General features: G+C 44.9%; 1 protein-coding gene across 1 annotated transcript in view; it reads right to left on the reverse strand.

The window, feature by feature from the left end:
* LOC146182820 (presequence protease, mitochondrial) overlaps positions 1 to 16,149 on the reverse strand; it is a 187,102-nt gene that overhangs the window by 92,975 nt on the left and 77,978 nt on the right. The window contains exons 18-20 of the mRNA XM_084608927.1: positions 11,473 to 11,549; positions 5,317 to 5,482; positions 4,872 to 4,972 (exon numbers count right to left, since the gene is read on the reverse strand). Of these exons, the coding sequence (XP_084465053.1) occupies positions 4,872 to 4,972; positions 5,317 to 5,482; positions 11,473 to 11,549 (344 nt within the window). The remainder of the gene's footprint in view (positions 1 to 4,871; positions 4,973 to 5,316; positions 5,483 to 11,472; positions 11,550 to 16,149) is intronic.

A 16,149-nucleotide genomic window follows, 5' to 3' on the forward strand; every position in this document is an offset into this window, starting at 1 on the left:
CTTCAATGAAAAATGAGTACATCTACACAGTTTTTTGGATGTGAAACCCAGAGGCTAGTCTACACCGCCACTCATTACAAGAAAAGGTGATCATGCTTCAGTGTAGACATCACGAGCTTGAATTCGGTGGCGGTGCAGTGGTAAGACGCCCGACTACTGTGCTGGAGTACCTGGGTTCGATCCTGACCGCTGCCGACTGCGTTTCGATGGAGACGAAATGAAGTGGCGTCCGTGTGCTGTGCGATGTCAGCGCACATTAAAAATCCCCAGGTGGTCAAAATTACTCTGGAGACCTCCACTACGGCACCCCGCTCTCTCTCTTTCCACTTTCACTCCACCTCCTCCCTTCCCTTATAAAGCCCCTCAATAAACTAAATGTAGTGCCAACATGTGAAGATTGTCGCCTGCCTCCTCCCCAGCACTCTCCTTCGGCATTCGACCCTCCCATTGACTGAGCGCCGTCATGTATTTTCATGCACTTTTTTTCTTGCTTGTTGTGTTGGCTGCCTCCTTTCACACCAGTGAAAAATGACACGCGTGCGGCACATATCGTCGTGTGTTTTGCTACGGCTCGAGTCTCTTTCACGTCGTTTTTTTTTTAAATTGCTTTGTTCAAAATGCCATGTTGTTGCGCTTTCTGATGCAGCACACTTTAGCACGATGGCAAACGTTGTTCATAATGCCATCCGCGAATCGAGACGCGGCACGAAGGAAGGTTTCGCGGCACCCGCTACGGTCGCAGCTCTGTGAGAGCAATTGCTCATCTCTAAACTAATATGATGCCACACACTCTGTACGTATTTGCTCATTTTATCGCCTTGCTAAGTGCTGCATGCCTGCACGTCATATCTCTTTTTACACTTTTCGCGTTATACATCTAAGTACTATAGAATAAGGTCCTTGGTTTTCAGCTACTCAGCCAGGCTTTCTGAGGCATTGTCTGTCATGAATATAAGCTAAGTGCATGTTTTGAGCGTGTCGCCGCATTTAACGAAGCAGTGACGGCTCTTAGGCGACCGGATAAAGCCACATATTTCGTGCTTTGCTTTCGTCTGGTGTGCTAGTTCTTGATTTTGCACGCCACGCATGCAAGCACTGATAGATCTGCAGCTGAAGTTGAAAACACATGGAAGACAATTGCTGCCATGCTTCTCAAGTTTACCAGCAGTCAAAGCTGCAAAGAAACCATACACAGACAGTTGCTAAATTGTTCCCGTCTGCCGCCTAGTTACAAATTTTTTTAAAGCATGCCGCTCAGTTTAGTCAACGGGTGACGAACTATGGACGCACGGAGGTGAAGCCAAGTTGAACCAATGCCGAAACCACGTACATGTGGTATAAGACACTGACAGCTGAAACTATTTTGGCGGGAAATTCCTGTCAACATTCTGTATTGATGCTTCATCAGCGAGTAATATTTTAACCTGAACACATTGCTACAAAATGCAAACTGAAATGCCCTGGTGAGACCCGGCGCTAGCGCTTTTACCGGCACACGGCCGCCTCGATCGGCGCACGCGGCAGGGCCCCGCCGGCCGCGCCGATTGTGGTGGCTGTGAGCGGCACCTGCTCCAGAGAGCGCGCGCTAGCCGTGCACTGCGTAGGTGGAGCCGCGGTCGAAACGCGAGAGGAGGAGCGGCAGCGCTGGAGAAGAGAGGAGATGGCGCTACTTTTAGTTTATTGAGGGACTTTATCCCCTTACGGTGCGGTTCAAATGTCCACAGAAACAAGTGTGACAGACACCATGCCTTTCCTTTCCTGTGACCAATTTATTTCTATTATGTTTAAATGCAATTTTTTCAGCAACAAATGCATCTCCTGCACCCAAAAAAACATAGGCATTGCCAGAAAGAGTCCCAGAATCAATTAGTATACGCCAATTCTAAAAATTACATTGCGCTGTCCTCAGTGTCCCTTTGTATACTGTGGACAAAGCTGTTCTAATATTTAGACTTGGTGGATCCTGCTGTCATAACGCCTCACGGTTGTGTGCAAGCCTGCATGCATCACCTCTAGCCTGCACTACCCCAGATCACTACACCTATGGGGTCAGTGTTCGTCCGAATTCTACCTCCTTTTTATCAAATGTCCCCACTTACAACACTACTCCTGGCTTTGCAGCTATATCTATGTGCTTTGAATCGCTATGCTATGCCTGCTAAAGAACTTCTTAACCAGGATAGATGTGCTAGCAGCTTTGGTATGGCAGCATGGACCAGACGCACGCTGAAAGCATGATTAGCTGCTAACTAGGTCTAGTGCATCGCCTGGTAGCATCTTTTGAAGGAACACTGTGTGGCTCACAGATCTCAAAGCGTTAAGAGAAAAAAGGAAAACAATGTCTGCCAAACATGTGTACCAGCATGCGCTGACAAGTAGTGCATAGGAGCACTTCAACTGCCATCACAGTGCTCTGCATTACTCTAACCATGAAGGACAGGGAGACTTGCCCCAATTCCTGTAGAACGCATTTTTCTCCCTGTGCAGGAGTATTACTTTATCAAGTCATAATTACAGTTTCCAGCACAACCATTGCATCTGGTTTGGTTTGTGGGGTTTAACGTCCCAAAGCGACTCAGGCTATGAGAGATGCCGTAGTGGAGGGCTCCGGAAATTTCGACCACGTGAAGTACTTTAACATGCATCGACATCGCATAGCACACGGGCGCCTTGCTTTTCGCCTCCACCGAAAAGCGGCCGCCGAGGCCGGGATATGATCTCGCATTCTTGGGCACAGTAGCCGAGCGCCATGCTACGAGCAACAAGTTGTCGGAGAGCGAGTTGGTGACAGCTGTTCGCAGGCGACAACGCCGTGTTTCCGAATAGTTTGTGTTGGCGCGGCTTGGATTCATCTAAGTTCCCGATTTATCGAAATATTTCACGACTCCCATCAACTTCGTTAAATCGAGCTTTAACTGTATTCACATGTGACACAGTGAAGCGCTAGTGGCAGTGGTCAAGAGAATCGACACTCATCTCACAGTCAAGAGTTCAATGAAAAACCGTCTGGTCAGACATGATAACTCAGTAGTATGAATAACCAGTCACTTGCCATAGTCAACGCATAAGCAGCATCAATGTGACGGCGAAAACAGCCAGCACGCCACAAGCGAACTTGCGGGTCATGCTCGTGAAATTAGCCACAAGATCAATTGAAGCAATTCTTCAATCTCATTCAAAGAAAGGAACTTGACAATGTGCCTACTCAATCAGGCTATGCAAGCAGTTTAGAAAAGAAATAATGATACCTTGCCAAGCAACTCAGTTTGATCATTGCATCACCCTCTTTGCATTAAAGACGGAAAAGGTCCTATCCAACTCATTCTGGACATGAGGAGCTCCTTTATTTCATCGTAATGCTATTTTACTCTACAGGACACAAAAAACAATTTAGTATGTTAAGTCTGTGACCATCACATTATATTAGTGCTTTCATTTCAGTGGGTTGCTTCATTTCATTAAGTACTTACTCGTGCAAAAGAAGACGATGACAAATGAAGCAACACATAATAATGCACAAAAGGTCATATTCTGTGCACCTGAAATTCACCTTTTGCTACTGATGGGAACAACAAACTAGTGCTACATCTCACATTGATGAGAAGGACGGCAGTTATCCATTAATAAAAACCAGCCAAAAACCCAAAGCAAGCAAAACGGAGGCTGGTTTTTGAAACAATTCAGTTCCAACTTGCCCAACTGTCAGCCTTGGTTGACAAGGGTGATGAGCCATAGCCTCCAATATTGTGAACAAAGGCAGATTTTGTGAAAGATGGCTGAATCCAGCCAGGTCACTGAGTTTTGCCGACCGCATATATATAACGTCATCACATGAAGGGACCACTCAATGTACAGATACACTGTGACCGCACACTGGCCCCGTTTTTCAAACAGCCATAAAAAGAAAAAAACTATGAAATGCCCACTTCTAACTTTTGGCTTATTATTCGAAAGCTATTTGAAACTTGACATTGTATTCAATTAGTTTTGAAAAATTTTGAAGGTGCACTATTTATTTGGCCCAATGAAGAGAATAATTGAATCACTAGTATTAGAAAGATTTCACATGTTTGCACACTCTTAGATAAAGTAACATTTTAGAGTAAGCCTGCAAAGAGGCTTGTCCTTGGCATACCATAAAATTCGGAGCAAGTACCTTCCCTATCATGCACTGAAATTACGGGAAAAGTGGAGGGGGTCGCTACCGTGGAGCATCACTTAAATTCAAGATGGCAATGCCAAAATTTTCCCGCCAAAGAAAAAATATTGAGTGCAATACACACAGATGTTTATTTATCTTAAATCGGGCTGATCGAACTTAAAAGTGTGAACCGAGACGTCGGCGCTTCATCACCGAGTGTTCTCGCTACACCGCCGCCGCTAATGCCAACTGATCAGTGCGCGATTTAACTATGCTGGCAATTGTCTTATCTCATCCCAGCACCAGCTCCTGCCTAGAAAGCAGCCATCTGCTCTCTGGCTCATGGGCATCGGATGTCTCGACAGTATGGATGCCATTTTCGTTTGCTATGTTTTTGATAGTTGAAACTGGGTTGGATGCTTAGAATGGATGGAGCTGGGAGTGTACCCTGGGTGCGGTGCATGCTAAGGACAGGTAGTGGGAAGGTACAGCATGGGAGAGGAGGCGCTTTCCTAGAGTGGCACAGAAAAGTGAAAGCAGCGAAGCTAGGGGGAAGCACTTGCTTGAGTGGAAGCACTTGCTCAAAATTTTACGGCAATTCAGCAAAGAATATATAGCAATTCTATCATTTTAGAAACGTTTCAATATTCTGCTAGAAACCCCTAACTACTTACTGCTGTAAACAAATATTTTAAGCCTGTACACTGAGTGAGTTTTGGGTGATACTTACCTGATGGAATCTTTTTTAAGCAAAGCATCAGCCAAGGCTCTCAACTGTGGTAGCAAAAACTTGAGGCTAGGTGCTTCAGCCAATGTTTTCATCTGAGTTATCTGCGAATAAAGAACACATTCCTTGATCAAATGGGATAAAAAGTTTTCCTGACGAAGCAACATAAGCGAATATTTTACACTGCAAGAAGTCTTTCAGAGGAACGCTCGCAAAAGGGCATCTTACTGCCAGCAGAGTTTCATAGATTCAATGAAAAAGTACTTCCCGCTTGTGAAAGAGGCTACGAGGTGGATGCATCAGGTTTAGAGCCACCTCGCATAAAAATACACAGCTTAAGTTACTGTTCCTAACCTCTAAGACTGCATAAATTCATTCAGGGCTGCAGATGACCCCACCCGAATAAAAACCAAAAGGGCATTTTGAAACAAAAGAAACAAAAGCTCACATGAGATATGCCAGTGAACTCTTCTTGGAGCTGGGCGCAGGCATTCAGGTAGCTCTCGGCTTGGGCCATGGCATACTGGTGGCCCGAATCTGCCAGCGTTTGTGCCAAGCCAGCTGCACACATCTGAACAAGCTGCGTCAAGCGCTCATCATCTTCCAGCTTCAACCTGTACAGACAGTACACAGCAGCTTTTAAGACAAAAGAAGAAACGTGCACCTCCAAATATTATGAGTTATCAACCACAACATGACTAATGCAAGTGGTCCAAGGCACTTCACTAGACCGGAACCCTTTAACCACCAATTTATTTTCCGAAAAACGTACCAAAATCGCCAATTTTTTAAGTGACCATAATTTTCTCCGTGTAATTATGGTTAAAAAAATATATTACTTCGATGGTTTGTGGTTAAAATTAACACTAAAAGTTAAAAAAAAAAAACTGTTCACGAGGGTGGCTTTCTCACAGTGCAGCCATAGTAATGGGTAGAACGCACTGAAATAGTACGGCGTATTTATTTCATAATCGGCAGTTTTTTTTTTAAGTGACCATAATTTTCTCCAAGTAATTATAGTTCTGAAGATATATTACATCGATGGTTTGAGGTTAAAATTAACACTAAAAAAAAAAAAAAACCTTAACAAGGGTGGCTTTCCCACAGTGCATGCACATTGTGAAATGACTCTTTTGAGCGTTCAATTAGGCGCCAAAGGCGCAAAATATATTTTCTTTATATAGTTGACTAACTCCCTCTAGTGTTCAAAATTGCAACTAATGCAATTGACGACCCTAACTCGTTTTTCGAGATGGCAGCACCGCAATATCGGGCTGGACGAGTGTAACAAGTCATCGGCGATTTTGGTACAATCTGCCATGACGAGTACAGCTCGGGGTTGGCGGTTAAAGGGTTAATAACCACAGGTGCTCGCCGACTTAAATTTCACAACTTCTTTGAGCATTCTGAAACAACCTAGTGGAGAAATAAAGGGAGGGGCAGGATCAACTGATGCTTTAACTGAACTGAAGCATAAAGCATTCTAAGCTCATGACCACAATGTACTGGGTCATCCGCTATAGCGAATATAGTCCGACGCAACGCACGGTTGCGCGTGCGCTCGCACGCGCTGCGTTACGCTGGCGAAACACTCCGTCGATAGTTCTGCAAGCTCCAGCGCCCAACGTAACCGGCGGCGGTCAGCGCTCCCCGACGGTCCTGGTGCAGAGATGGCTTCTGTTCCATTCGAGCGTCGGCGCCGCCGACCGCGTCGACCCACAATGCATCGCGCAGAGAAAGATGGCGGACGGCCGCGTAAGCAACGTGAATTGAACTTGTTTTGGACAGCTTGGTTAGCTTGGTGGAGAGGTTTATCGAAGCCAGCAGCTGACTTATTGCGCCAGGAATTCCCGCCAGGGCGGCGGCTGTGTGAACCTTGAACCACACGTGAGTGTCCAGTGAGTGCGACGTAAACTGACAACCGCCACCTGCAGCGTGCCTCCGACCAGTCGGCGCCGCGGTGGCTGATGCCGTGTCATCCGTCCGTGTTTACCTTGTTTTGGTTGTGTGTTTTCGTTTGGAATGGGCCTAGTGCGCAGCAAATACAGCGTCCATGTTTTGGTGCGAGAGTGCGATCACGGGATACCGAGCAGCAGTGCGCAGTGCGTTGACAATGAGAGCGGGCGCGTGAAGAAATGTGCGAAGTGCGTGTGCGAAACGAAGAAGTGTATTTGTAATCGAGTAGGTTAATTTTCAATACAGCCATTGCTCTTTTTCGTATTTTAGTTGTGTGAGCAGTCTTTTCTTTCACTACTTTTACAGTCCAGCAGCGCAAATAGAATGCGTGTGAACAAATAAGGCGGAGCTGCGGTCTCTTGACAGGTGAGCTGTTCGCTGCTGATGTGTTCGGTTTCCTTTGTATGCTTGCCGGCCGAAGCGAGTTTCCCACTTGCTGCACGCACCGTTATACCGTAACTTTTATCTTCTTTTTTTTTTGTCTGTCGTTTCTATCTGTGGTTGAAGAATGCTCTAAGTTGTGGAAGAAGCTCCGAGGTCACTTTATCCACGAACGGTTGAGGCTGCGAACGGGATGCAGACGGCCCGCGGTCGGCAATCTTTCTGCGCATGCTCCGAAGAGAGCCGCTGACGGCGCGCAGCGCTGAAGTATAAAGGGGATATATTTCGTCTGGCGTAGCGAAACCGGCGTAGCGTGACTGACCGCGAGCGACGCTTGCGCGCGTGGAACACATCAGGTTATATACGCGCCTTTAGTGCGAACGTGCGAGCAGGTGCTACCTCTCTTTAAAGCGCCATTGCGTCAGACTGGGCGCACACAGAAGCCCAGTTGCAGACCATGTGAAGCACTGCATTTGGGTGCAACTTAGCTTTGACAAGTAGCCATGTCGGACGCAATGGCGCTTTGAAGAGAGCTACCACCTGCTCGCATGTTCACACTATGAGCATACACTGTACACTTGATGAACATACCCTACATAGCTTTAACACCCAGTTCTGAGACAGCAGTTCTATGCAGTTTTTATTAACAAATATCACTAATCCATTTTCATAAGGCCCTGCGCTTACATGCCACCTTCTGAATCTGTACTGCAAAATACCAACATTATTCTGTACATGCAGGTCACCAATATACGTAAGAACTGAAAACTCTACAAGGAAAGGCAATAAGGTTCATTCACAACAAATACAAATCCAGCAACTACTGTAACACCTGGATGTAACAAACCTCCATGTAGCGAATTCCTCAATTTTATGAAGTTCTTCCATTCCCTCCCACCGCCCCCATTGAAGTACATGTATCTGAAAATTACGCCTGTCATCTGCTGGCTAGTGCCAAGTTACTGGAAATTTGGCCACACAACATAAAAGTTTCATGACGATAAAACACTAACTGACATGACGGGAATTTATACAATAACAACAAGTAATCACAGTGGGCATCACCGGCACATCTATGTGGCAAATGCAACAGTCCACACTTTCATATCAGGAATGCCATATTGCATGGCACTACATGCCGCGCTCAAAAACAATGATCAAAAGCAGCAAAACGTAATAGGACATAGCAAAAGAGAAAGGAGACAAACAGTGATCATCCACTGCCATTGTAAGTTGCTCGCAGGATTCTGGCGTTAACAGCTCTTGCGCATACAAACGAACCACGCCGTACAAACGTGCCTTCACGGCCTAGGAGTAGCGAGCCCACTCGGCACCCTAGAGCACTGGAAGTCTGTTTTCTGTTCGACTTTTCCACCTATCATGCTAATATCTGCATCATATTTGTAACTGCTGAAGGAATAGAAATGCCTGGGGCTGTTGTGAAAAATGTGAACGAATCGCCCCTTCAACTTCTGCCCTCAGTGCTCTACCTTCTTCAGTTGGTTCTTAACACCTTTGGTGACGTATGCCCCACGCCTGTTCATTTCATTCATTTTTTGTTTACTTTAACTCAAGCTTATTTTAGCTTTTTCGGACTGGTGTCCCAGACCTAAGCTCTGACTGCAATGCAGTGCCTATATTTGAGACCCTTCATTATTCATTTTCCCGTCTGCAGCACAGCCTTTGAAAGAAAGGGCAGGAAACTGCTTAAAAATACAGGGTAGTTTGTATATAACGGTTTACCTTATCCACAGATGCGGACCTAAGACAGCCTCTCATTAGCATCAATGACATATAATGCTAGAAATCCAAAATCCAGTTATTGTAAACGTTAAAGTATTCCACCGAAGGAATTCAGCTGTTGCATAAGTTTGTGCCATTAACACTACACATGTTACCTAAAAGAGACACAGAGGACCACTCCATCCAATCTGTGTTCGTTGTATTACTTATCTCTTTAAACCATGAAACGGCATACCTTGGACATGGTGCGGGCGTGGCCCAATTATTGTGCATGGTTTGGCCACTCGCCGACAGTTGGATAGTAGTAAAGATGGCCAAGGATAGCGCTGTTCAGAGTTGTCATAGAGCAGGCTTTTCAGCTTTTTTTCGCACAAGTTTTTCCGTGGCTGCTGTTTTTACTTTTGAAGCAAAAGAAGTGTTTTGCGCACCGCTGCACAATACCATACAGCTTTTATGTCACGGATCTTTTAGCCACTTCAGCTCAAAAGGTGAATGGTGAGTAAACTCTGCGTTCATCTATCTCAAAGGACAATAACAAAATATATTTCTGAAAAGCATTTGAGGAAGGAACTGTTAGGCTTATATCGATTTATTTTTTTGTGCTCTACCTTAAGGTAATCCAAAGCTGTGGCCAAAAATAAAGAAACTTGCTTCGTTATTGAACTGACTGAATACATCGAAAAAAAAAAAAAAAGCTATATAGCAGGTCAAATATAACGCATGTATATTACATGATAGAGCAGCCTGTTGAAGACCTGCTCTTGCCAATATTTGCCGTGTATAATTACCATGGCGCTAGGAGTACTGGGTACCACACTGGATAGTGTGTTAGAAGAATCTCCCAAGATGAAGTGAAATTATAAGTAAGGAAGTTCTCAGCTGGTACTACTCGGTGCTACACTATAGTTGAATACAACTCAAGTCTGCAGTAACTGCCTCCATGACAGGAAGTAGTCTCCTGTTAAGGCCTTTCTGGTTACCTAAATAAAGAGCTAACCATCAGATCAGATCATAAGCTCAAGAATTTCTATACCTCTGGTTAGTTTGGTATAGTCAAATATCAATAACTGATTCTGTTTACTGTTCAGGGGAGAGTGACACACACACCGCGTACCACGGCCAACAAATGGCAGCTGCCATTTTTCAAGTGCTTTTTATCTTGCTACTATAGTACCACATGTGATACCACTCATCACCATACTGGTACTATTAGGAGATTTTTCAGCTCTCCAATGCCACTATGATCGCAACAAGTGACTACAGTTGATACAATGAGCTGTGTTCCAGCATAAGCAACGCATCTACTTGGCACCACCCCCCTCTTGTTGTGCAGAAGACACGTCACATCAGCCACAGTCACACCGTGTCCTCAGCAGGATCGCAAAACATTTCACCACTTCTATAACATCAAGTAATGGAGATTCACAGTAAACACTTTCAAGATGATTTTCCCTGCTTTTACTTATTTTATTTGGCTCTCATTGTGTATTCTACTTTCGAGACTTCACGCGAAAACAGCATACTATAACAAAAGCCTGGATGTAACAAAAAATTGCCAACCTTCCACAATTTATTTATATTTATTTGCACTACCGCAGAGATGAAGCCGCAATGAGCATCGAATTGCATCCCGGCCGCGGGATGGAGGCGAAAAGCAAAGCACCCGAGTGCTGTACAATGTCAGTGCACGATAAAGAACACCAGATCGAAATTTCCAGAGCCCTCCACAACAGCGTCACTCATAGCCTGAGCTGCTTTGGGACGTTAAAACTCATAAAGATCAAAAACCAATCTTCTAATCGTACCATGCTCAATTTATTCTGACTGACATACATGAGTCAGAAGGGCAGGGTCAGAAAAATGCTCACACTGTATGCATGGACACACAGCACAAGTTTATTTAGTGCCTATAAGCTTAAAGTCCGACTAGACATTGCACTTTCGATGCGCAGAGCAATTGAATTCATGTGCTTTATTGGCATTGGCCAGATTACACACATTCACGACCATGTTAATGAGGGCCGCTTTCTTCAGTGGTGCCACCTACTAAGGATGCCATAAAACATGAACCATATTTCCCCATGTAGGTCACCTTTGTTCAGCCACCTATCATATTCTGCCACCGTGTTTATGACTCTGCTGTCACAGCGGCAATGCCCTTCATCTGCAATGTCTACAAAGACAGGAACAGGTTTAGGCACAATGTACGCAGAGGTCTGACTATTGGCATGAAGAGCAAAAAAGCAGAGCTGGAAACTTGGCTCCACTACATGAAAAAAAGTAATAAAAAATAAAAGAGAAGTAGCATGTACTATTTCCAAGGAATACCCATGAGGTGCAGCTAAATGGGAAGGCCAAACACGGGGTGAAATCAACAAGTAAAAAGGAGTTTCCATTGCTCTATGCTAATGCGCTAAATAATTACTGTGAACGGAATGCCTCAACAGCCTTTCCAGTGAAATGACTCACTTTAGCAAGCTCACTATGGCCTAAACAGACAGCTGCTACAGACAAGAAGACTCGCCTCAAGAAAAGCTCTTTCCACAGAGAGAACATGGCTTCCGTGTTGGCCTCCAAGCAGTGAGACGACAGCAGCACACCCTGCATAAAAAAAAACAAAAAAAAAAAAACATGCATAATCACTACAATGCAAGAGACATGTTCTCATATTCAGAAAACCTTGTCATATACAAGAAGAATGGCATCTGCTGGTTTATTAATATCTCACAGCCACTATGTACAGTCGTACCTCATACCAGCAAACATGTAGAAAACCATAAAATAGCTACTTCATTATGGCAAAAATTCGTAATATAAATGTTGTTGTTTTTTTTCAAAAACACACCAAATTTAGTCGTTGAAGGGGCTACCAAAAGAAGAGTCAGCATCACTTCAACAGCACTTGCAAAAATTCTGAAGGTCAGAAAAAAAAAAAAAGAAAGTGCCAGTAAGGTTGCCTTTTCCACACAGCACCACTGTCATGCAACGGCGGCAGTTCATGCGCCAGCTAGGGTGGCTTACAGCCATGTCAAGTGAAACATGGAACGTTAAAGCAAAAGCTATCACCATTTTCACCATCTCAGCGACAGCTGACATGAGTACAGGACAGTTAATAGAGAGCTGCAACCATCCACACTGCTCTTTCGGGCGCGCTGTTGACGGGTGTAAGGTGTGAACATGTGCTGACCTCCTGGCTACCACACCATACCAATTTTCCATGCTGCTGTATGGCTGCTGGTGAGAGCGAGATGTAAACTCTTGCGCAGGATAAAAATGAAAACCCTGGCACAAATGCTTTTGCCCCACCACCAGTCACTTGTGTAAAGGAGCAAAACCTGCTGCCCACCATCGAAGTGGTAGCCACTGCTTGGCATTGTCGCCCCAGCAAAAGTATGGCACAACCAGGGTACATGGCCAATTGTGCTGCCAATGAGAATTGACAAATCTTGCTAAAGGTAAAAAAAAAAAACATGCAATGAGCACTCCGATTCAGCTTGAAGCCAGCATGACCACCCCTGTGCCATACTCAGGGGTGGAAGCAGGCTCGAGCATTTTGGAGCAGCTCGGGGAGCAGTAAAATAGCCAATTTGGAACAGCTTTGGAGCAATAAATTGAAAGTTTGGAGCATTCAAATTATGCTTTGGAGTATGTTTCCAAGATCAAATTTTAATAATTGCAAGTTTTTGTTTCTGACATACAAAAATACCCAATTTCATTCGTTTCTATTCAACGTTCAATGCTTTGCTGACTACACCTGCATCTCTGACAAGACAAACAGTTGAAACATGTGCAGATATTTAAAATAAAACAACTAACCTGCGCAACAATTTGAAAAAGACTAGCAGCAAACCAAATGCTTGCTTCTCCACATCATAACTAAACTAAGTCTCACTATTTTGACATGATTGAAACGTGGTCTATCACTTTGATGTGCTCAAGCACCACCACTAGTTAGGCGTTCACATCAATGACCAGCACATTTCTGCTCTCCTTGTGTATATCCTTTTGATCCCATGCTTATGCTGAAAAAGTCCAAGGCCCTTGTAAGCAGTACTTTCAGGAAGGATAGACTGCACTTAAGGGTAGCCTTTTTTTTCTTTCTGCCCTGCCAGGGTGGCGCAGTGGTTACGGCGCTCGACTACTGTTCCCAAGGACGCGAGATTGAATCCCGGCCTGGCGGCCGTTTTTCGGTGGAGGCGAAAAGCAAGGTGCCGTGTGCTGTGCGATGTCAGTGCATGTTAAACCACCCCAGGTGGTCGAAATTTCCGGAGTCCTCCACTACGGCGTCTCTCACAGCCTGAGTCGCTTTGGGACGTTAAACCCCACAAATCAAACCAAGCCAAACCCTCAAGGGTAGCCTTTCCTCTTCCAGATTCTTTTGCTTCCTAGCCTTCTGTCAGTGGCTCCTGTTTTCATCTGAGCAACACTGGAACTTCTTTAATTTAAGCACATTGGCAATAGGCCCTATATAGCTTTCTAACACTCTTGAGAATATGCCGAGTGAATGGCAATTTTGTGATGTCACCCCCTACGCTTCAAGTATGCTTTGGTCTGAGATAGGCTTGACACGCTTGGTACTAACAAAGAGGCTCGATGGTGAAGTACCTGCTTGTTTTCGTAGTTGAACCCATAAAGCTCGAGTTGTTCTGTGCTGTTGGACAACTTTCCTAACTGCTCGAGGTACCAGCCATGACTGCTTCGCTCACTTCTCTCACCACCGGCAATTAAAAAGGCTCAGAGAAGGTGCTATGTGAAGTGCACAAAATATTTATTGTAATTATTTCCCTCCAATCACTTGTTGTGACTAGTATTTAAAATTTACTTCCAAATTTGTTATGGTCTATGCTTTCCTAATTTATGAAACTTTTATACTTATTAAGGGGGGACATGGGTCTTGAGCAAAATTTTCTTAATATTTGTCCTGTCAGTATGAAATTTGCAGGGTTTATGTAAATTCTTGTGCTGGTTTCAAATATGTTGTTAGTTTTCTTCTACATAAATTTGCTGAGTAGTTACAGCAACTTTGCTGTTCCAGACTTGCGGGAAGCTTGTAAAAATATCTACTGAAGGGAAATTGCTAAAATGCATATGGATCTGTTCCTGAATGTCTAAGGAACACAATAAAACAAGTTTTGTGCTCCTGCCTTACTACAAGCCAAAGTTATGGAAGTTTTAAGTTTCAGCTTCACAAGTGCAACCACCCCCTTTCTACATCTTCTTATGTTTAAAAATTTTTCATGCAGTTGAGACCTTGTATAATAGCTTTATTGTGTTCCTTTAACACTCACGAGCCAGTAAAAAAAAAAATCATTACAATCTAACGAGTAGGAGAGCCACAATGCCACCCGCAAAATAGAAGGGTAGGCAAAATTTTCATTTTGAGAAAAATGGAAAAAACGAATTGCAATGTCAAACACTAATTTAATCAAACAAAAACTGTAGAAATGCAGGCCACTGTGGCCTAGAAGGCTCCTGGACAGTAATCTGCATTGGGTTTGCCCTTCTGCTTCCGTTTTGCTGCAGTCTGAAAAGCTGCAGAGGAAGCACGCTTCCTCTCTGCTCTCAGACATTCACTGGTGCAATGCACACGTTTACAATTTAAAATGGCTATAAACCTCCAGGAATGTAGTCTCTTTGCTTTCCAACGTCCAAGTGTCGCCTCTTTCATTTTGATTTGCAGTTGCAGCACATTCAGTTGTCACTTTTTCGTTTTTTTTTTTTTTTTACGTACGTCGTTTTGCTACGTCCTCGCATCAAGACCGCGGTGAGGAACGTTTATTGCGGAAAAGAAATGTAATTTGGAGCTGTTTGCTGCTTCCCAGTGCTCTGCATTGCACTGGAAGCAAGTGAATTCCCTAAGGACTATGAACGAGGTCCGATCGGCGCAAACGCGCGGCGAGCTCTACGAAGACGACGTGTCCCGCAGTTTACGCATTGGAGAATAAGTTTGACGGTGATTCCTTATCCCCGTTCACTTTTTTAAATGCCAATATCGCCGCCGTATGTTTTACGCTTCGCCAATCTCGGCAAACTGTTTAGATCTGACGATCGTGAACTCCGCATCGCCAAGCGGACTGTCCGCCGCGCTGCCGTCATCGTTACGAACACAATCCGTCTACCGCTTCGTTGCTGGAGTTGGCGCGAGTTCAAGCTTTTCCTGTTTTGAGCTTATCTTTCTGCTCATCTGCGGCCTGCGTTATCACTGTCGCGGCGGGTGCGACCGCTACTTGCTGGGGAACACGCTAGGCCTACTTCAGGCTCGTACACACGATCATTCGGCGCACGATTTTCGTCGGCCTGAGTGCGCACAGCCGGGGCAGGGCATCACTTGAGATGATTATTCAACTATTTTTTTTTCACTTTTTTCACAAATTCTTGCCATGAACGCACCTCGCGGTTCGGAACCAAGCGCGGCCGGCGTCACATCTCCGCCGTCTCCCCGCGGCTCGGGCGCGCCGAGCAGACGCTGTCAGCCAGCTCCACCAATGCGGGGACGCCTTATCGTCACGTGCGCCCCGAAAGCCAATGGGATTGCAAATGCCACGTTTTCTTTTTTGCTATTTTTTATGCGACCAATGGGCGAATGTAAACAGCAGAGGCGGCAATTTGAAGACGAAAGGCGGCTCTTTCGAATGAGACCAAGATGGCTACGGTGCCGCGCACAAAATGGGAGCTACGCCTCGCGGAAAAGGGTTGTTTCGGGGGTCGTTTTCGACCCAAATTTGGGCGACATCGATTATATAAATTGGCATTGTGACTAAAATACCGACCCTAGAGATGAAAAACTTAGCAGATAGGTAGATAAAGAGCTACTGATTTCGCAAATCACATTTTCTAAAAAGTGATTTTCTCACAATTTTTTGGTCCGAAAGACCCGTGTCCCCCCTTAAACTCAGCATGAGGTGCATTATAGCCGCTGCCGTAGTGCTGCCTTTGTTTTCACTAAAGCAGCCCTAAGAGCGTGTACACGGGGCTCGCAGCATGCCACTGCCCTGTATGCCTCTCGCTGTCAGTCAAATTGCATCGAATCACATTTTTGGAGGAAATATTGTTAATTGCCCCCTGTGCAGCAAAACTCCCTGCTCTGCTAAGTTTGATGGTAGAACATTGAGGCAGCCGGATCGGAGCAGTTTTGAAGCAATATCGCGTTTTGAAGCAGGATGGAGCAGGAAAAGCAGTTTGGAGCAGAATGGAGCAAATG

The sequence above is a fragment of the Amblyomma maculatum genome, chromosome 7 (genome assembly GCF_055883805.1).
Source record: "Amblyomma maculatum isolate TAMU_Amacu chromosome 7, ASM5588380v1, whole genome shotgun sequence".
Classification (NCBI taxonomy): Eukaryota; Metazoa; Arthropoda; class Arachnida; order Ixodida; family Ixodidae; genus Amblyomma; species Amblyomma maculatum.